Here is a 23,706-nt window from a genome sequence, read left to right as displayed (position 1 = left end):
GCACATCCTGAAATTGACGTGATCTTTCTGCTCCTCTTGCAGCTCTGGCTTCTGAACAGTGACTCCATCATAGCGTCAATCCCACAGTGGTCTGCTAATCCCTCCACATGCCTTAGTTCATCACTTAGAGCTGCACGAGCCCTCAAACTCCTCTACATACGCTGCTCTCATGTGGACGCCGAGCAGCAGGAGTAAGTGAATACAACTGACATATTTCTACCCTCTAAATCCTTCATTTCTCCAGTCCTATTTCTCTTTTCCTGTAGTCACATTTTCATCTATCCAATGTATCCTCTCCAGGCTCCTTTTGACAGCTTTGACAAAAATATAAACAAAATGTTTTACTTCTAATTTGTCATGATGTAAAGATAGTCAGATTTTTTTGGATAAGGATACATTTGGGTAGCTGGTGTGCGCAATATTTTTCTTATACACTCACTGCATTGATGTGATCACAATTGGATTGTTAAGGTTGTCTCGTTGCAATTGATTCAATGCCCTGAGAGTATATAAACTTGATTAAATGAGAATATTCATGTTTACTCATACAGTGTGACACATCTTCAAATATAGTTGACCAGTTTGTTGGAATAATTACTACTGTTACAATAGGGCTCACTAATCCATATTTTACATTAGTAAATCACATTTCTCAGTCCGAATTAATAGACAGAGCTCTCTGCGCAGTACAGGTGGTCCTCGGAGTTCATTAAAATTCAATTTTTATGAAATGTTTTAGGGTTATGCAAATTAGCACAAGCCTTAAACTGCATTATATATTTCCTCAGTAGGTATATGAATCTTATAACTTACAATTCAATTCAATTCCGATTCTTGGAATGATAATTCGATTAAGAATCAATCCTTATTCCAACACATTTCTTGATTCAAACCAATTATTGCAATATATTATTTGGTATATAAATTAAAATACAATGTTTTCAAAACAGGCTACACGTTACAAAAGCACATCTGGCTGCTGAAATATGACGTACACACCTGGCATAACCGCGGGGATGGCTTAAAAATGTTTAGTTTTTTTAAATAATTCTTAAAAAAAAACATTGTGTTTCGGATGTGAATCTTTTTTTTCTACCACCCCTATTCATACTGTAGCTAGCAGCGGAAGAATACGGTGTGTACTACTGTTCAAAAGTTTGGTGTCACATTGAAATGTCCCTATTTTTGAAGGAAAAGCACTGTACTTTTCAATGAAGATAACTTTAAACTAGTCTTAACTTTAAAGAAATACACTCTATACATTGCTAATGTGGTAAATGACTATTCTAGCTGCAAATGTCTGGTTTTTGGTGCAATATCTACATAGGTGTATGGAGGCCCATTTCCAGCAACTGTCACTCCAGTGTTCCAATGGTACAATGTGTTTGCTCATTGGCTCAGAAGGCTAATTGATGATTAGAAAACCCTTGTGCAATCATGTTCACACATCTGAAAACAGTTTAGCTCGTTACAGAAGCTAGAAAACTGACCTTCCTTTGAGCAGATTGAGTTTCTGGAGCATCACATTTGTGGGGTCAATTAAACGCTCAAAATGGCCAGAAAAAGAGAACTTTCATCTGAAACTCGACAGTCTATTCTTGTTCTTAGAAATGAAGGCTATTCCACAAAATTGTTTGGGTGACCCCAAACTTTTGAACGGTAGTGTATATATATGTATATATATATATATATATATATATATATATATATATATATATGTATATATATATATATATATATATATATATATATATATATATATATATATATATATATATATATATATATATATATATATATATATATATAATTAGGGCTGTCAAAGTTAACGCGATAACTAAAATAATCAATATTTTTTAACGGGCGATTAACGCAAACACTTCCTTTTTGACCCTCCTGCCGTGCCGTAGCTGGGCTGTAGTTCACTTGCTACTGATGAGCCACAAGCGAGCAGAAATGGATAAAGAAAAGGGCACATTATGGAAATATCAAGTTCGAAGCCATCACAAGTTGTTCTCCCGACAAGAAAGGACTATTTTTTGCCGTGAGAAGAGACAACATCCATCCATTCATTTTTTACCGCTTGTCCCTCTCGGGGTCGCAAGGGTGCTGGACCCTATCCCAGATGGACTCGTCCATGCAGCAAACGCCTGCAGCAAACGCCTGCTGCGCATGTCGTTCTAGAGGTGGGTGGTGCTTCACTTCCGTGTTCAGATTACAGTTAAGGTGCAGTGATAACATAACATTTAGATTGTTACTGTGACTGATTTAGTAAAGAAGCTCAACAGAAATGAATGACGGTCGGCAGGATGTCAAAATGAAACTTTTTTTATTGCAAACAGTGGATTCGACATCAAAACATGTCATGACACTTTCTCAAACCAATCACACACTTTTCCGTCTTCAAAATAATAGCGCTACACTATACATCCGGTTTAACTACAGTTAGGGTTTCTCCTTAATGTACAGGTTTCGTATTCAGAATCAGAATCAGAATCAGAAATACTTTATTAATCCCAGAGGGAAATTTAAATTTTCAGCACAATCCCATTCAAGATCAGACAAACATTACAGGGAGACAGAACAGGATAGCCGCCCCACCAAAGAAAATAAAGTAATATAAAGTCTATAAAATATGTTTAGCCTTTATGGCCAATTTAATGCTAACATCGGGCCCAATTCCAGCAAGTATTTCCTCCTTGCGCACACATCTGTCTCCATGTTTCACTCCTAGACACACAACACTTGCTCATTCTCCCCCAACACGGTGTGTTCAAAGACCATGGGAAAAATGACTATCATAACACAGTAACATACACATTAACACCAGCCATACAGGGTTGTCTGGAACGGAGGATTTTTCTGTCTGGCTAAAATATTGTATACATTATTTTATGACATGTTCTCGTCGAGTCTTCAATAACAGAATTATTAGTAGGCTGAATATTAAATTTGATCAATTAATAGAGAATTAATGGAGAAGTTTCCTCCAGAAGGTCTTAGCTTTGTCCATGTGATGTCAGATGAAACACAAATTGAGGTGTTTGACCACAATACCCAGCAATATGTTTGAAGGAGAAAAGGTGAGGCCTTTAATCCCAGGAACACCATCCCCACCGTCAAGCATGGTGGTGGTAGTATTATGCTCTGTGCCTGTTTTGCTGCCAATGGAACTGGTGCTTTACAGAGAGTAAATGAGACAATGAAAAAGGAGGATTACCTCCAAATTCTTCAGGACCACCTAAAATCATCAGCCTGGAGGTTGGGTCTTGGGGGCAGTTGGGAGTTCCAACAGGACAATGACCCCAAACACACGTCAAAAGTGGTAAAGGAATGGCTAAATCAAGCTACAATTAAGGTTTTAGAATGGCCTTCCCAAAGTCCTTAATTAAACCTGTGGACAATGCTGAAGAAACAAGTCCATGTCAGAAAACCAACACATTTAGCTGAACTGCACCAATTTTGTCAAGAGGAGTGGTCAAAAATTCAACCAGAAGCTTGCCGGAAGCTTGTGGATGGCTACCAAAAGCGCCTTATTGCAGTGAAACTTGCCAAGGGACATGCAACTAAATATCAACATTGCTGTATGTATACTTTTGACCCAGCAGATTTGGTCACATTTTCAGTAGACCCATAATAAATTCATAAAAGGACCAAACTTCATGAATGTTTTTTGTGATAAACATTGATTGATTGATTGAAACTTGTATTAGTAGATTGCACAGTTCAGTACATATTCCTTACAATTGACCACTAAATGGTAACACCCGAATAAGTTTTTCAACTTGTTTAAGTAAATCAATTCATGGTCAAATATATACTATCATCATAATACAGTCACTACACAAGTTAATCATCAGAGTATATACATTGAATTATTTACATTATTTACAATCCGGGAGGTGGGATGAGGAGGGTTTGGTTGATAACAGCATACTTCAGTCATCAACAATTGCATCATCAGAGAAATGGGCATTGAAACAGTGTAGGTCTGACTTGGTAGGATATGTACAGCGAGCAGAGAACATAGTGGGTTCAGAAAGCATAAGAACAAGTATATACTTTAGAAATACATTTGATTATTTACATTTGGTTATTTACAATCCGGGGAGGTGGGATGTGGAAGAGGGAGGGTGTTAGTCAAGGGTTGAAGTTGCCTGGAGGTGTTGTGTTAGTGCGGTTTTGAAGGAGGATAGAGATGCACTTACTTTTACACCTGTTGGGAGTGCATTCCATATTGATGTGGCATAGAAGGAGAATGAGTTTAGACCTTTGTTAGATCGGAATCTGGGTTTAACATGGTTTGTGGAACTCCCCCTGGTGTTGTGGTTATGGCGGTCTTTTACGTTAAGGAAGTAGTTTGACATGTACTTCGGTATCAAGAAGGTGTAGCGGATTTTATAGACTAGGCTCAGTGCAAGTATGTGCTCCAAACACTCTATCACAAAAAAATAAGAGTTGTAGAAATTATTGGAAACTCAAGACTCATTATGTTCTTTACAAGTGTATGTAAACTTTTGACCACGACTGTATATATGTATACGTAAATATATATGTATATATTATGTGTATATACATATGTATGTACATGTGTGTGTATATATATAGTATTCTTTTTAAATGGAATGATTACAAATTATACATAGGTATAAATACATATTACCTTTTTATCAAAGGCAATTTATTCAAAAAATATTCAGGTTGAAAGTTAGAATTAAAGAGTTAATATCCTTTTGTGTTGTTCACAGGTTTAATGGTCCATTATTTTGCAAATGAGATTGCAATCAAAGGTGTTTATCATCTCAAGAGTTTTCGCTTACGTAAACCGCATGCGTGTTGCTCATACATGATATGTTATTTTGACCACTGTGAAACTCTGTGTATCGTGCTGTGATGCATTAGAAAGATGTTGTTAGATGCTCTGCATGTGGTTCTACATTTTCCTTATATCAGCACCCCTCTGGAGGAGCCTTCAACCCACATTATGTTGAACTGACTCAGCCCTTGCAGTTTTTTCCTCTTTCTGCACGTCCTGTTCTGACGTAACGCGATGCAAGTTTAGTTGTTTCAACCAGCTTGATACGACCTGTTTCATCAGGTCGTTTTTTGTTTAGTTTATGGGTGTCTTTTGGTGTGCTTTGGTTCCACTTCCTGCTTTGGTTGGGTTTTGTTTTTAGTAGCCTTACTAAAGCGCTTCTCTCCTCACCTGCGGCTTGTTTGCATTTGATTGTCTCACCTGGTTTTAGAGGGCTAATTAAACCGGTCTCCCTTCTTTTTTGCTTGTGAGATCATTGCAAAGGTTTGGTGTCTAGGGTGTCAGAGGAACTTTCATGGTTAGTAGTATTTTTTTGGCTTCTTGTTTTTGCATTTCTATCCTCAGCTATGTTTTCATGCACAGTTTCCCTGTGCTTGTTTTGTGCATATCCCTTTTGCACTCTACTTTGGATTTTTTTTGTACTTTTGGACATTAAACACTTCTTAACCTGCAAGCTGCCTGCAGTCTCCTGCTTTTTTGAGATCCTGACCTGCACTAATAAGAGCATTCCTAATACAGTTTACATTTCAATAATCTTGTTGGATAATAAAAGGCCAGAACTTACTGGTACTTGTCTTCCTTCTTAACTTATAATTAACTGCGTTCCATATATAGCAGCTGCCTCATTCAGATTCATAATTGGCTTCACTCCCTCACGGAGGTGAACTGGCAATCGGGAGTACCGACCGTTTAGTTATTTATTGCTGCGCCTTCTCTTGGTAACTGGATTGATTAATCCAGTCAGTGGCTTGTCTTTCATGTTTACCTGGCCCAATGACCCTATACTAAGAAGCTACAGAGGCCCAATAATCCTACCAACGCAAATTCTAGCCCCCCTCGTCCAATCCCAAAAGACAGGCGGAAAGAGAAACAACAGAATCTGCACATAGGGATGGGTCCCAAATTCTGTACTTTTATATGTTCTGATTTATGTAAAATCAAACAGTGCCGTATATCAATACCTTCGGGTTTCAAGCTTGACACAAGCTCAAGAACTTGTTTGGAAAACAAGCACTCAGAGTGGACTCAGTCTGACTGCTTTTAGGTAATACAATTTTCAAGAAGCAAGAAGAAGGCACTCAAAAGTAAAATAAGGCTCAATTTTTTAAAATGCGCTAGCTCGATAATTTACATTAGATTTGCCATAGACTTGCTAAAGATTAGCATTTACGATTTCACATTAGCAATTTCAACTCCTCCACATTCGATAATCAAAACATCTGAGATGCATGTTTCAATCAAACAGCTGGTGTGGAATAAGTACAATACTTACAGTATAAACACATTGTAGGGCTCAGCAAAATAAAAGGCGTTTTGGCAAAGACTACTTCCTGGCTAAGGCAACATGTCATAGTCTGTATACTACTGCAATCTAACGTCTTGGAATTGCAACTGTATGCAAAGTCTACTATATATTACAGTACAGTACAGCAGGGCCGATTTTTGCTATGGGTTATGTGGCCGCAAACTCTGAGTGTGCACGCCCCAAAAAAAAAAAATCTGAACAAACCTCATTTTTTAGACTACCGCCGCTCATTTCCATTAGTGGCTCTTTTTTTATAGGCGGCATATTTGTTCCAAAATAAGGGCGGCAATTTGCCAATCTGTCTTTTTAAAACGAAGGTGTAATATTCCTCCTTTTCCAAAATTAGCCTATGGTGCAAGTCATTAACATCTCTGCCCATCTCACCCACGGTCCGGCACATTTCCGCCTTGGTTTTATATAGAACTCGAGGCGGAAATAAGTGTACCCTTCGGGGCAGAAAATCGGCAGACCAAAAGAGACCCCAAACTTGCTGCCCTCTGTATAAAAACGATGACCAAGCTGCCAAAAGGACGAGCAAATTGGTGGCTTGGTGCTCTGTATAAAAACGGCTACTGACACCTTAACTTGCTGCGGAGAGTGATACGAGTTGTGTGTGTCAGAAGAGTCAAGGGGGAGGAGAGCAAGGGATAGACTGATCCCAGGCCAGTGAGTCCACACAACACAAATTGCTTCCAAATAAACTATATTTCATTCCTAGAATTATAATAGACCCATATACCTACATGTATATCTAGCCAGGACCTTCTCTGCAGTACAGTACTCGCAAATGACACACAGAAGTGTAAGAAAACAAGATAACTAGACAGCACAGCTCAGTGTTAAAGGGGAACTGCACTTTTTGGGGAATTTTGCCAGTTCACAATCATTATGAAAGACATGACGACGGATGGATTTTTTTTTTTAATGCATTCTAAATATTAAATAAATGTAAATAAAAGTCCGCTTACAGCGGAGCCAATGGGCGCTACACTCTTCCGGCCATAAAATCCGATAACCATTCAAAAAGCGTCACAAATACACAATTTACATTTAATATAATAATAATGATTTAATTGAATTACATACAATTTGACTTAAATGTTAACCAAGTATTAGTGATTTTGTTATTATAAACACTAACGCAGACAAACTATAGCGGCGCCGTGATCACTTCCGGGTGTGCCTACGTCCGTCGAGTGGTCTGCTGCTCCTCGCTTCCCTGCTCCCTGTAAGTTTATTATGGATCATAAATCATGCCTCTCACCTGAAAAATATATGGCTGAGAAAATACATTTGCCAAAGATGCTTAAAATGATCAAAATATTATAAATGTAAATGTTATAAATGTTACTACATTACATATATACTTACGTCATGTATATAAAACCCCAATGTTAGAATTGAACGGCACCCATAGGCTCTATTGTAAGCGAACTTTTGATCGCATTTATTTATTATTAAGAATGCATTAAAAAGAAAAACACATCCAGCGTCATGTTTTTCAGAATGATTGTAAAACGATAGGCAAAATAAAATAAAAAAAGTGCAGTTCCTTTTTTTTTTTTTTTTTTAAACCATTAATATTTGAACACACACAAAAGTACTGAAAATGTGTACTCTGGAGTACCGGTATCCATTCCCAAGTTACCACAAATTGGCACTGTATCGATTAAAATGTAAAAGGTACCCATCCCTTTTTGTACACATTGTAGTGGGTAAGACTGGACCAAAAATTCTAGGGCCGTATGTTTGTCCCAGTCCACTGCTGCTCCTACAGTATGTTGCCATTTTTTGACACTGCTTTATGAAATAGTTCCTCATCATCAGCATTTCCTGAATTATTTTTATGTGCCGAAACTTTAAGAAGGCTCCTGTGAGGAAACGCACAGATGGCTAACTGTCAGCACTTTCAAACTGGATCAGCACCACTCACGCTGAAAGAACATCAATCTTTCCTTGTTCAATCACTCTTCTACTTTCAGCCACACTCTTCTCCTTCACACACACACACACACACACACACACACACACACACACACACACACACCCACACACACACACACACACACACGCACACGCACACACACACAACATACCCCATGACGTGTACCAATGCAAGACACTGGCTGGTCAATCTATCTGCTTTAATGTCTCCCTTGTTCTCCAATAGTTGGTGGTTAAAAATGACTCCCATTAAAAACCACAGTGAAATGCTTCATCATGAGCTTTATTGCAGTTATTTCTGGGTCTTGCTTGTACTGAACATGGCAGTCAGCATAAATTCTGTGTTTTTAGAGTCATCACCAGCTGGGAGGTCAATGCCACAGGACACCCTGTGGTGCTCCCGCTGAAGGTGTGTGAAGAACTACTACAAGTGATTGACGACAGCAATGCTACACTTCCTGCATCGATGCGTCACATGAGAGCGTACGAGGTGAGACATGACTGCAAGGTGTTACAATAAAGACTTGTTGCTGGGCATTGCTATGTTATATTCCAGATTGTTCTAAAATGATATCCCTGAGGCATGTGTAATGTCAGCATAGAGATAATGAAAAGTGTCTTTACCCTGTGTGTATTACCACAACACAGCAAGATTTCTTTTAGCTGAAGACAATTAAGTTCTTCACGTAACCCCTACTTGGAACCTTTTTCCCATTATTCAGTTAAGCTTGGCAGTGTTTTTAGCCGACGTTATAATTAATTTCATGATTCAGAGGTTTTCAAGCCTTGCTTGCTTTGGGGATTTATGTGGGTCAAATGCAAAGTTTTGCTATTGTCAGCCAATATCGCAAGCTTCCTTTCACTTGTAATTGTCTATACTTAGCCTGGAAAAGCCTAGAAAATAGGTACTCTGCTGACAAGTGAATTCTTTTTGCTGTTTTCAAAGGCAATGACAGTGGTAATTAACACAAGTATTGGCCATTTATTTGTCAATCTGCTCAAAATGATGACGGTCAAGCACAAGGCTAAAAATCTAATCTAAAGTGATAAACTGCATTAGTGTACTGATTCCTATACACAGTTATAAATGGAGCAGAGATTCACTTATAGTGAAACCTCAATTTATGAACCTCCCTATTAGCGAAATTTTGGGATTACGAACTTTTAGATTGCACCAAATATGCATCTGTGTGCAAACCATGTCTCTGTGTACAAACGTTTCCCTTGCTTGTATTGAGGATATTGTCGACTTCGTACCACAGCAAGTTTTAATTGTGATGAGAACAGACTTTTTTTTGGAAAATGATGCCAAAGCAGACTTATTTCACAGTAGAGGAGAAGACTACCTCTCGTTTAGCGGCATCTCTTTCAAGAGCACACACATGGCCCTCCTTTCTCCACCTCTGTCTGCTACTTTCGTTCCTTTGTCGTTATGGTAATGTAAGTGGATTTTATATTTTTTAATGGTTTTATATTATAGCAATATGGTTGTTAAAGTTAAGGATTTTTGTGATTTCTGATCGATTGTGAGCGCACCAAAGGGACTTCTGTGTGTGCGCTCATGTTGGTGGAAAATGTATTTAACATTTTACCACAAACACATTTTAAAAGGTATTAATTGGAAATTGGCGTTTGATTTTGGACAAACAACTCGATAACATTAACATACAAACTGTAGATGCTAACATGTCCTTACATGCCCCCATGTGTTTGAATAAAACATTTGTTATGGAAGTCAAACGCATAAGATGGCGTTAGCTACCAAAATAGACGTATACGTTATTTCTGGTTGTTTTCGGCTTTTAAATATGCAGCGTACGTCATCGTAACGTGCTGTATCATCGATGTGCTGCTATTGTGAAATGCCAGCTCTGTTTGACAGTGCAAACATTTCACCACAATGTCTGTCTTTTTCAGTTTTATATGATCGCAAAACCTTTGACAGCTTCTCTTGTCTTCTATGGGCCCTTTGCTTTCTTTCTCCCTCTTCTTTGAGCCATCTGTCTCACACTCGGCTGTTCCCGCTACACAAACACAGGCCACATCACCCGCAGTGTGACCTACATTACTGTAGATCCACACCATTCTCACGTGCGCTCTATTGGAGCAGTCTTGCGGAATCAATGTTTTTTATATATTTTATGAAATAAACGAATCATTGAAGCAACAAAATACAAATCTTTTTCTGATAGAATTAATTGATAAATCGCTGCAGACCCAAACATGTTCATGTTAACAAAAAAATGTATCCACATTAATTTGGATTTTATTTTTAAATGTTTTTTCTCCTAAGTTGTTGCTGTTTCTATTGTTAAACTTTAATAGTGTGGTTTCTCTCCAAGCGCACGAGTGTTGAAGGTGACACAATGTAATGTTAGAGCAGCTCCTCCCTTTTCACCATAGTGGGATGTACTTCATGCTGTATAGTTACTGTCTAAGGTTACAAGATGACAGTGAGGCTATGCTAAAACTGAGAAGGCAACAGATCACATGACCTAGACATAAGACATATTATCTGTTTGCTGCTGGAAATGGTTACAATGGTAGTAATGCGTGTGATGAAATGATACACTTAAACATTTCCTGTTGTGCCTGGCTTGTGTGGTTGATGGCTGAGGACAGGGAGGTAATGTTATCACACGGCCATCTAGAGTTACCAGAAATTGTTAAAGAGCATCTGAGACCTTGTTTGAAATGGCGAGCAAAACACTATGGTGCCCACAGTGTCACAGGGACAACAAGCAGCCGGATGGTTTCTCTCCAGAGGCAGAACATGTTATCTACAGCTGAAGAGGTGTGACAGGGCAACAAGATCTAGTTTACCGTTGGCTTTTTATCTACTAATAGTGATCACATGACACAGGCAGTGTTTATTACAGCATGTTGTTATGTAGGGAGTATGTTTATTATTATAATTTGTTTGAAAAAGCTGTTTTTTTTTTATTGTTGTTAATGCATCTGAGGCCGCTAAGTTCCACAACTAATGAGCATATAAGTAATTAAAAATGGTATTGCATCACCTCTGTACTCTTAGCAGCGCTGGCAAGCGCTTGTGTTGCCATTGCTGCAGGCTAGCCCTTGTGAATGATGGGTGTTTTTCATTTAGGTGTCCCCCAAAGGTCCTTTGTGTTTCATGTAAGTATCAGTTTAGTACAGTCTTAACTCGGAAATGAGAATCCCATAATAAAAACAAAGGTTTTTTTTTGGTTTGATAAGACCCATGCCACGAGAGAATGAGGTACAAACATGAATAATTGGAGGTGATTTACTCTTGAGTGTAATTTTTAGGGCTGTAAACATTATCACTGCATTGCTAATTAGCTGAAGTAACAAAACACTGAATATTTTGAAAACTATGTGGAATGTGTTCCATGGGATCAACAGCCTAATGCTGAGCAAGAATTGTTTTTCACTGTGTCACTATATGATTACATAGTACAATGTACAAACCCCGTTTCCATATGAGTTGGGAAATTGTGTTTGATGTAAATATAAACGGAATACAATGATTTGCAAATCCTTTTCAACCCATATTCAATTGAATGCACTACAAAGACAACATATTTGATGTTCAAACTCATTAACTTAATTTTTTTTGTGCAAATAATAATTAACTTAGAATTTCATGGCTGAAACATGTGCCAAAGTAGTTGGGAAAGGGCATGTTCACCACTGTGTTACATGGCCTTTCCTTTTAACAACACTCAGTAAACGTTTGGGAACTGAGGAGACCAATTTTTTAAGCTTCTCAGGTGGAATTCTTTCCCATTCTTGCTTGATGTACAGCTTAAGTTGTTCAACAGTCCGGGGGTCTCCGTTGTGGTATTTTAGGCTTCATAATGCGCCACACATTTTCAATGGGAGACAGGTCTGGACTACAGGCAGGCCTGTCTAGTACCCGCACTCTTTTATTATGAAACCATGTTGATGTAACACGTGGCTTGGCATTGTCTTGCTGAAATAAGCAGGGGCGTCCATGGTAACGTTGCTTGAGTGGCAACATATGTTGTTCCAAAACCTGTATGTACCTTTCAGCATTAATGGCGCCTTCACAGATGTGTAAGTTACCCATGTCTTGGGCACTAATACACCCCCATACCATCACAGATGCTGGCTTTTCAACTTTGCGCCTATAACAATCCGGATGGTTCTTTTTCTCTTTGGTCCAGAGGACACGACGTCCACATTTTCCAAAAACAATTTGATATGTGGACTCGTCAGACCACAGAACATTTTTCCACTTTGTATCAGTCCATCTTAGGTAAGCTCAGGCCCAGCGAAACCGACGGCTTTTCTGGGTGTTGTTGATAAACGGTTTTCGCCTTGCATAGCAGAGTTTTAACTTGCACTTACAGATGTAGCGACCAACTGTAGTTACTGACAGTGGGTTTCTGAAGTGTTTCTGAGCCCATGTGGTGATATCCTTTACACACTGATGTCGCTTGTTGATGCAGTACAGCCTGAGGGATCGAAGGTCACAGGCTTAGCTGCTTACGTGCAGTGATTTCTCCAGATTCTCTGAACCCTTTGATGATATTACGGACCGTAGATGGTGAAATCCCTAAATTCCTTGCAATAGCTGGTTGAGAAAGGTTTTTCTTAAACTGTTCGACAATTTGCTCACGCATTTGTTGACAAAGTGGTGACCCTCGCCCCATCCTTGTTTGTGAATGACTGAGCATTTCATGGAATCTACTTTTATACCCAATCATGGCACCCACCTGTTCCCAATTTGCCTGTTCACCTGTGGGATGTTCCAAATAAGTGTTTGATGAGCATTCCTCAATTTTATCAGTATTTATTGCCCCCTTTCCCAACTTCTTTGTCACGTGTTGCTGGCATCAAATTCTAAAGTTAATGATTATTTGCAACAAAAAAAAAGTTTATCAGTTTGAACATCAAATATGTTGTCTTTGTAGCATATTCAACTGAATATGGGTTGAAAATGATTTGCAAATCATTGTATTCCGTTTATATTTACATCTAACACAATTTCCCAACTCATATGGAAACAGGGTTTGTATAAATGAAATAATGGTTAACATTTTACCGTACAGTCATAGTGAGGCATGCCTGTTAAATGGCTACACTAAAGTATGTCGTTTCCAGTTTATCAAATTTAAACCCACCTTATTTGACCTGCATGTTTCAGTTTCCGTGAGTAGATCTTAGCAAGCACGATACCCAGCCTGGTATCATGTTGCTTGAGAGAATGTGTGTGTCTATTGTAGGGCTGACAAACGTACGTACGTACGTAACAACAAATGAAGATAGAATACTTTTAACCGAAACATGCAAGTGGAAAAAAACAAAACATGATTTGTAAATTTTCAGAATACCCTTGTTCTATTTTAAAGTTGTCTTTATTTTTAAGTTATCATGCCATGATTTTACCAGTCTGGCTGACTAGGGAATATATTTTCCTCCATGTGGCCTTCGGGCTAAAATGAGTTTGACACCACTAGTTTATTGTTTTCTCTGCTGCTGTACAGTACTTGTCCCCGCCCTCCTCCCCTGGACCGTCTAGGTTAATGGCGTGTAAAGTACTTCAAGCTTGGTGTCATTTCACCCATGGCTCATTAATCTCGTATTTCTCACAACCTCAGTAATGCAGCAGGTTGGAAAGTGAATCAGAAGCTGATACAGGATATACATTTAGGTCCAGTATTTGGATTATTGTGCCACAATTGATTTGGAATAAATATTGGGAAGTAGTTACAGTACCTGCATTTTTTAAAAGTTTGAAAGCATTAGGATAAATGACATGTTAAGCAGGAAAACATATGTAGTTTAACTATCAAGTTTCACTAAAGACACCAATATGGAGTCCAAAAAGACCTCAATGGAAGTAAAAGGGGCCTTCATTAGATCTTGGTGGGCCCAAACCAACCAGTTTTTAAAACAGAATCTGGCTATTGTTTTTTAGGATGTTCTACTTAAAATAGCTGTAATTTCATAAATAAGAAATGCAATGTTTTTGTGTACCCCCTTCATTTGAAGCTGCTAACACTTTTATGACAAGTTGATTGTATTATTTCAATAGATTATGACTAAGGATGAATACCGAATTCTGTACTTTTATTGCTACTGACCGAATTCCGTCAATACTACCGAGTTGCGATTCAAATAAAATCAAGAGGTGCCATTTTTCGACATCTCTGTTGCATGTGTGATGTCACGTCCTAGACCGACTCAAGCACTTGGGGCACAAACAGGCGTATTCATAGCGCCATGCCAACAAAGCTAGTGTTGTTTACAGAAAGCGCCACTTTTCCAAATGTGCTCAGTCAATGAGAATTAGCACATTTAGAATTCGGACCGCATGGAGTCCCCGTAACTTTAAATACAGCTGCTGCAATCCACCGGACATGAAAGTGGTGGTGGGTGTGAGCCATAACCATGTGGTAGTGAACAGCGGGGAGGTTTTTATTTAAATGTTTCATTAATGCACACATGGTAAAAGTGCAATTTCAATGTTATTGATACAAAAAAGAATTAAGGTTGTGGCAAGCAGAAAAATTAACTCAACTATTTTACCTAAAATACGCTTTGGGGCTACAAAGAGTCAATCAAACTAATCGATAGATTGCGCGATTACAAAAATTATTTATAGCTGCAGTACTACTGATTAGCATTAGCAATTTTACATGGCGATACAAAAACAATATAGTACCGGTATAGCTTGGTTGGTAGAGTGGCCGTGCCAGCTATTTGAGGGTTCCAGGTTCGATCCCCGCTTCCACCACCCGAGTCACTGCCGTTGTTTCCTTGGGCAAGACACTTTACCCACCTGCTCCCAGTGCCACCCACACTGGTTTAAATGTAACTTAGATATTGGGTTTCACTATGTAAAAGTGCTTTGAGTCACTAGAGAAAAGCACTATATAAATATATTTCACTCACTTCACTTCACAAATAGACGGAGTAGACATTGAAAGGGTAAAAGAAGATTAGAAAATCAACTCAAAATCTCATATAAAAAATATACTACACAGGGCAGCAATAAATATTTCAAATAATGAATTCAGCTAAATATGTTATGTATTGGACCAAAAATCATTACATATTATTTACTGCTCGCTTGTGTTACCATATCTGAGTTATTGTGTAGAAATATGGGGAAATAACTATAAAAGTACGCTTCATTCACTAACCATGTTACAAAAGGAGTCAGAATAATGCATAATGTTGGATATAGAGAACACTCCAACCCTTTATTTATTGAATCCAAAATACTGAAATTCAATGATCTGTTGCGTTTGCAAACAGCTAAAATTATGTACAAAGCAAACTATAACCTGCTACTCAAGAATGTACAACAATTATTCTCACCAAAAAAAGGTAAACTATAACTTTAGAGAAAAATCTAATTATAAACATTTGTATGCACACACATCACTTAAAGGCCTACTGAAGTGAATTGTTTTTAATTAAACAGGAATAGCAGATCCATTCTATGTGTCATACTTGATCATTTCGCGATATTGCCATATTTTTGCTGAAAGGATTTAGTATAGAACAACGACGATAAAGATCGCAACTTTTGGTATCTGATAAAAACAACCCTTGCCCCTACCGGAAGTAGCGTGACGTCACAAGACAAAGGATTCCTCACAATTCCGCTTTGTTTACAATGAAGCGAGAGACATTCAGACCGAGAAAGCGACGATTACCCCATTAATTTGAGCGAAGATGAAAGATTTGTGGATGAAGAACTTTAGAGTGAAGGACTACAGTGTAGTGCGGGGTGTATCTTTTTTCGCTCTGACCGTATCTTAGGTACAAGCTGGCTCATTGGATTCCACACTCTCTCCTTTTTCTATTGTGGATCACGGATTTGTATTTTAAACCACCTCAGATACTATATCCTCTTGAAAATGAGAGTCGAGAACGCGAAATGGACATTCACAGTGACTGAACATGTAAATACACGGTTAATAATTTTCAGCTTTGCGAAGCTAAAAAAATAGAAGCTAACTTAGCTACATAGCTAACGTGATAGCAGGCTCAAATGCAGATAGAAACAAAATTTTAAAAAACCCTGACTGGAAGGATAGACAGAAGATCAACAATACTATTAAACCATGAACATAGGGACGGCATGGCGAAGTTGCTAGAGTGGCTGTGCCAGCAATCGGAGTGTTGCTGGTTACTTGGGTTCAATTCCCACCTTCTACCTTCCTAGTCATGTCCGTTGTGTCCTTGGGCAAGACACTTCACCCTTTGCCTCTGATGGCTGCTGGTTAGCGCCTTGCATGGCAGCTCCCGCCATCAGTGTGTGAATGTGTGTGTGAATGGGTAAATGTGGAAATACTGTCAAAGCGCTTTGAGTACCTTGAAGGTAGAAAAGCGCTATACAAGTACAACCCATTTATCATTTATCATTTAACATGTAAATACATGGTTAATAATTTTCAGCTTGGCGAAGCTAAAAAATAGAAGCTAACTTAGCTACGGAGCTAACGTGATAGCATCAGTCTCAAATGCAGATAGAAACTAAATTAAAACAAACCCTGACTGGAAGGATAGACAGAAGATCAACAATACTATTAAACCATGAACATGTAAATACACGGTTAATAATTTTCAGCTTGGCGAAGCTAAAAAAATAGAAGCTAACTTAGATGCGGTGGCGGCGGCGGACGTTGTACGCTTTTGACGACACCCCGGCCGCCATCAGAACAACGACGATAAACAAGAAACATATATTTCCCCAAAGTTACGTACGTGACATGCACATATCGACACGCACGTACGGGCAAGCGATCAAATGTTTGGAAGCCAAAGCTGTACTCACTGTAGTGCGTCTGCTATCCTGCTCAAAACACAACGCAACCTCCTGGTGTTGGTGTTGCTACAGCCAGCCGCTAATACACCGATCGCACCTACAACTTTCTTATTTGCAGTCTCCATTGTCCATTAAACAAATTGCAAAAGATTCACCAACACAGATGTCCAGAATACTGTGGAATTTTGTCGAAGAAAACAGAGGTATTTCAATTGGGTCCAAACACTTCCCTTGACCTCGTGACGTCACGCGCATACGTCATCATACCGCAACGTTTTCAAGCGGAAGTTTCCCGGGAAATTTCAAATTGCACTTTATAAGTTAACCCGGTCGTATTGGCATGTGTTGCAATGTTAAGATTTCATCATTAATATATAAACTATCAGACTGCGTGGTCGGTAGTAGCGGGTTTCAGTAGGCCTTTAAGACATTTAGCATATCGGTATGTGGAATTAAATTATGGAATGGATTCGGCAAAATAAGTCAAACAATGTACAAATATGCTCCAGTTTAAGTGGCATGTAGAATAAAATATATTCACACCACAGCGGTTTTTCAGAGTAAATGGGTTTGTGCCATGATCCATAGCAGCTTGTCAGACGTGTCACCATCTCTTTCCCTGCTTCAACCTAACAACCGGGCTATCACAAGGCTGCATCTCCCCCGTTTTCTCACGTCCTCTCTCATTTTGTCCTCTCCTCTGGGCCTCCGTGTTGCATTAGGAACAACTCGCCTCCATTTGCTGTTCGTTATCATTTGTATGAATTACCATCGATTCCCATGGTTGGCGAGCAGACATTGGCAAAGGGATGGAGAAGTGAGGCAAATGCTTCATCCATCATCGCAGTGTGGAGCCCTTAGTGGACCGCATCCTTTGTGTGCAGCAGGCAAACACCCAAGAATAGCAGATGGAGGAAGTAAGACAGCATCAGGCTGAGTTGATCTGCTGTCAGTGCTTTCTTTAGATAAATGTTTTTTGAATGTTTTTGAAGTTGATTAAATTCCTTCCACTTGTGGGGTTTTTATTTGAAGGCTATAATTGCACATGACATGTTGCAGTTAAGCTGTTAGTTAGTCCATCCATGCATTTGGGGATAAAAAGTATGAACATAAGTTTTCTACCATGCTAAAGATGCATGTGTGTTTAGAAGTTTACGAGTTCTCTCTCCCTGTTGTCCTCAGGTGGCGTACCTACGACTGTGAACACTAAGAAGAGAAGCCTGGCTTTTGAGAACCTACTTTTTTTTACTACTTTTTACAGTTTGTGAAGCAGCTGCGTATCACAAGTAACCTTGAAGAAAAGGACGCAAACGTTTAAGACATGATTGCTTGTGAGCAGGCTGCTACATTTGAGCTTTTATCAATAAAAATGGCTTAAAAACCTTGCTGGTAAAATATGGAGTGTTTGTATTGGTTGTATCATGTGAGAATATTTGAACATCTTGTACAATGTGTTTTATACAGGTGGTCCTCGGTCTAGAGACAAGTTCTTGTTTCTACAAGTTGAGTATTAGTGTAATTTAGAATTTAGACCTAAATTATTGCTAAATTAACATTCATTCATACTGTACACAGAACACATGGACAAATAAAATATAGGGATAAAAAATTATTGTATTTAACTGAACAAAACAGGGACAACAAAAAACAACGCTCACTACGTTGGCAACAAGCCCGAGTAGCTACGTGTCTTCGAGTATAACGTGTGCTTTTGTTTTAGTAGTTTTCAGTAGTAAAATATGCATGATTAAGTACTCGAGAGATGAGCTCCTTAGGTATATAACGAAGCCCAAGTGGGATTAAACACTCGATCCCTCTGGAGAGCTAGAAGCTAAGCTAAAGGCAACCATTTATACCATCAATAATAATGGGGAACGTCAACTCAATTCAAAATAAGTCAGAGGAACTTATGGCTTTGGTGAAGTGTGACGGATTTTCTGTCATAATCATGGCTGAATGACAACATACCTGATGCAGCTGTTAGTATCACCGGCTTCTTTCTTATCAGACTCAAAACGCGTGCGGTAAAATGAAGGGCGAATGCCACGCTTGTCAAGAATAAATGGTGTAGTCCAGGTAACGGAAAAAGAAGAGCTGTTGTTGGGATATAGAGCTATTAGTGGTCGGTATTAGACCCTTTTATCTTCCTCAGGAATTCTCTCACATAGTCGGCATTATTGTTTATATCATTCCACGCTCTGAGTCAGAAACTGGGACGTCATGCAGGAGGCAGTCCCTAAAGTCCAATCACAACTCCCTGCAGCATTGATTGTACTATCAGGGGACTTTAATCATGTTAATGTAAGCTCGCATTTGGTTGACTTTACTCAATATGTAAATTGTTCTACAAGGCATAACATTTTAAACCTTTGTTATATTAATGTGAAACATGTTTATAGTGTAACGGCAATGCCCCCCCTTGGCAAGTCTGATCACAATCTGATCAGGAGGCCTATAGTCAGTAGATCATTTATACAATGGAAAAAAGAGGCCAGTGATGCTCTAGGAGACTGCTTTGAGTCTACTGACTAATATACTGTTGTGCTCAGGGGAAGACATTAATGAGGTTGTGGAAAGAGAACTGTCCGTTGTTTTCCAAATAATAAACCTTGGATCGCAAGTGACAATAAACACACTTCGAACTTAAAGAAACCGGCTTTTAAGGCAGATGATAGGGATAAGGTGAGAACTATCCAACGCAACTTGAAAAGGACAGTGAGACAGGCAAGGACAGGGTACAAAGTGCATCTGGAGGGTGAACTGCAGAATTACAACATATGTGAAGTGTGGAGGGGCATGAGGACCTACAAAGAGGGGCAGTAAGGTAGCCAGTAATGCAGATGAGTTTAACCACTTTTACAACAGGTTTGACTCTTCCCTTGCCCAATCAGGTGCTGTGACCTGTCCTGCTCCATCCCGCCTGTACTCCACCTCTGCGGCTGCTTCTGTGTTCTGTCGTGCTCCACACAGTGGCTGCTCCACCTTTGCTGCTGCTGCTGCGACCACCTTCACTGTGGAGAAGGTCCTGGTTGAACAACATCAAGGCTCCTTAAGGAATGTGCATCAGAGTTAGCTGTGCCTCTACATACCATCTTCAACAAAAGTCTTAAAACTGAATGCGTCCCTGCCGCCTGGAAAACCTCCTGGCGGCAGTGAGGTAGTGAGGCTGGTTGAATGCAAGGACTACAGACCACTGGCATAAACCTCTGTTTATATGAAGATCTGTGAGAGGTTAGTACTCCGACTGCGCAAACCACAGGTAGAGTAGGCTCTTGACCCCCTGCAGTTTGCCTACCAGGAGGACATGGGAACGGACAATGAAAACCTCTACTTGCTCTATCAATCAATGTTCTTCCTGGATGGAACTGAAGGCTTTGTAAGGCTGATGTACCTTGACTTCACCAGTGCGTTTAACACCATCCACCCTCTCTTACTGAGGGAGAAATTGGTGAGGATCGGAGTTTATCCTATTTTACCAACTGGATCTACAACTACCTAACTGGATGGTCACAGTATGTCAGGCTTGTGGCATGTGTGAGGGTAGGGGATAAAACCAAGTACAGGGTTCTGGTGGCTGCTTTCTCGGACTGGAGCGAGATAAATCCTTTACCCGTCCAACACCAAGGAGGTAATCATTGACTTTCGCAGGAGTTCCACCCATCAGCCAGTCAAAATAAATGAACAGGACATTGAAGTGTTCCAATCGTACAAGTACTGGACTGGTCAGTACAGGCAAATGCTGTGTATAAGAAAGGTCATGGCAGACTTTTCTTCCTAAGGAGGCTAAGTGTCTTTAGATGCGAGCAGTCTGATGTTAAACATATTTTATCAGTCTGTAGTAGCTAGTGCTATTTTCTTTGGTGTTGTGGGTTCGGGGCGGTAGCATGACCTTGAGAGACAGTAACCGGTTGGACAGGCTGATCAAGAAATGTGTTTCTGTGATGGGAATGAAATTGGACTCTGTGGGAGCTGTGCTTGAGAAGGATGAGGGCTCTCCTGTAGGGAATCCTGAGTAACTCCAGACTTCCTTTGCATGACACTATGGCCGCTGTGAGGAGTAACCGTAGCAACAGGCTCCTCTCATTACTCTGCAGAAGAGAACGTTTTAAGAGGTCTTTTGTTCCTTCGGCCATACGACTGTACAACAGATCTGTCTGAGCTATACATGTGCACATTATTGCCATTGTTATATTTAAGAATTATGTATTTATCGTTGTTTGTAAGAATGGATGTGGTTTTCTTCTACTGCATACCTGAATTTTCCTTACGGGGATCAATAAAGTATTGATCATCGTCAACTTTACTGCTTTCCTTTCTGTGGATGTCTTGCACACTAGAAGAGGTGCTGCATGGAAGGAAAGGCAGATGTATTGTGTGAAGTCTATCATTATACTACTGTTATACTACTGTTGCGATGTGAGAGACGGCTGCATCTCCAGTTGCTCTTTGAACCTTATTTTTTCTAACCTTTTACTATTTCTGCCAACTTTGTGCAGGAGTAGGGTGTTTCTAATATGTATATACCATGGATATGGCAAACTTTGAAGAGACGCCACGCGCAAATTCTCTTGTTTATTCGAGAGAACAACTGTTGGCTCTGAGGACAACAAAAGACGGACCACAACACCATATACCAGCAGAACTGAGGAGGCGATATCAAGGCTGCAAAGCTAGCGGAAAACCGGAGCAATTTAAACAATCGATCCCCTCTGTTACAATGGGAAATGTGAACTGGCTACCAAACAAGATTGACAAACTTTCGGCGCTAAACAACCAGCGACTCTACCGAGAGAGCAGCCTGCTAATCTTCACAGAGACATGGATAACCCCTTGCATCCCAGACGCTAACGTGGAGCTGCCGGCTTTCATTGCGGTCAAAGCTGTCCCATACACAAAAGCTTGTGGGAAGAGCAAAGGTGGGGGGCTCATAATATGTTAACAACGGCTGGTGTAACCCTGGACATGTCACAGTTAAGATGGTTTTATGCTGCTTTGACCTAAAGTTGCTCCGGCCATACTATCTACCAAGGGAGTTTAATCACGTGATCACTATGTGTGTTTACATCCCTCCAAGAGCTGACGCAGTCACTGCATGTGAGAAGATCGACACAGTCATAGCACGACACGACTGCAGACACTTCACCCTGAGGCTTTTTCCGTCATTTCGGGTGACTTTAACCATGCCTTTTTGGACTCTACTCTAGTTACTTTTTACCAGTTTGTGAACTGTCCCACAATAAACACCAGGACTATTGACCTACTGTATGCTAATGTATGAGATGCACACATGGTCATCCCCCACCCCCACTTGGGAAATCGAACCACAACCTGGTTTACCTGCAGCCACAGTACACCCCCCTGGTGCAGAGGCTGCCTGTGAACACATGCTGTTTTAGGAGATGGAGGATGGAGTGGAGGATGCCCTCAGAGACTGATTAGACACCACAGTGTAGAATATTGTAGCAAATATACACTTAAATACACTAGATGAAGGTTCACTCTCTCAAACTTCCTTTTCAACCTTTGTTCTGTCTGAAGCACACATTCATGTGTAAGCCTGACTCCTAGCAAGGCTTTCTTATTGTGAAAACACCATGAGACTATTATGGCTAGTCCTAATACTGTTATATTGTTGACTCTCTGTGTCCCGTAAACTTAATACTAATATTATGCATCCTATAGTTTTGATGATGTAAACAACCCTCTCTTATCAACGGATGGCTCCAAAAAGGCGCCTCTTGATGGTCTTGTTGTGCCAATGCCAAATCCCTTGGACTGGCACCCACCTTCGTGCTGGGACTCACCCCCTTCTTCGTGTGACCATGACGTTATCTGGCCCAGGTTGACTTTTTTTTGCATGGAAAGAAGAATTATTGATCGAGGCTCATTTCATGCAATCATAGCTAGCTGATTGCTGTTTGAGACCAATGCTGCCTTTGCCTCGGACCTTTGCAAAATAAATCTTTTCAAATCTTTCAAGGAAGTCCTTACCTCTAACTTCAAAGATCGCGGGTAGAACTTAACAACAGACTGGAGTGTACTACTGAGCCTACATGGTGAGGACATAGATGGAATGACACATTGCCTGACGGACTATTTTAACTTCTGTACAGATGTAGTCGCCCCTACTAAGACTGTGCGATGCTATCTCAACAACAAGCCATGGGTGACACATGAAGTCAAAACTGTCCTCAACAAAAAGAAGGCTGCTTCAGGAGCAGAGACAGGGAGGAAATAAGGAGAGAACAGCATTATCTGAAACTCTGTTTAAAGGAAGCAACAGAGAGATAAAGGACGAAGATGGAGAACAAACTTGAAGATAACATGAGGGAAGTCTGGAATGGTGTGAGAACCATCACAGGCCACAAAGCCAGGAAAAGCACAAAAGGGGGTAGAGTGTAGAGGGAAACCAGCTTAACACCTTTTTCAACAGCCCAATTCACCAACACCATGGTACCCTACCTCCGGCATGTCATTCCCCCTAATATCCCCACCCTTTCACCACCACAGACCTCTCTTCTCCCCTACCCTCATCACCCCCCCCGCCCCCCTTCCCCTCCATCTATGCCTCCTCAAACAGCTCACCAGGCCCTTCCTCCCTCCTGACCTCACACCCCCCTCTCTGCATTACTG

At 40.0% G+C, this 23,706-nt stretch overlaps 1 protein-coding gene across 2 annotated transcripts in view; it reads left to right on the top strand.

Annotated features, from left to right (window-relative positions):
- Window positions 1–18,456, top strand: part of ube3d (ubiquitin protein ligase E3D) — a 32,485-nt gene extending 14,029 nt beyond the window's left edge. For both annotated transcript variants that reach the window (XM_062063617.1, XM_062063616.1), the window contains exons 8-10: window positions 43–191; window positions 8,637–8,775; window positions 18,256–18,456. In XM_062063617.1, coding sequence (XP_061919601.1) covers window positions 43–191; window positions 8,637–8,775; window positions 18,256–18,276 — 309 coding nt within the window. In that variant the 3' untranslated portion in view covers window positions 18,277–18,456. The remainder of the gene's footprint in view (window positions 1–42; window positions 192–8,636; window positions 8,776–18,255) is intronic.
- Window positions 18,457–23,706: the final 5,250 nt, after the last annotated feature.

The sequence above is a fragment of the Entelurus aequoreus genome, linkage group LG11, assembly GCF_033978785.1.
Source record: "Entelurus aequoreus isolate RoL-2023_Sb linkage group LG11, RoL_Eaeq_v1.1, whole genome shotgun sequence".
Classification (NCBI taxonomy): domain Eukaryota; kingdom Metazoa; phylum Chordata; class Actinopteri; order Syngnathiformes; family Syngnathidae; genus Entelurus; species Entelurus aequoreus.
Note: the sequence above shows the minus strand (reverse complement) of the source record. Positions and strands in the feature narration are given on the sequence as shown.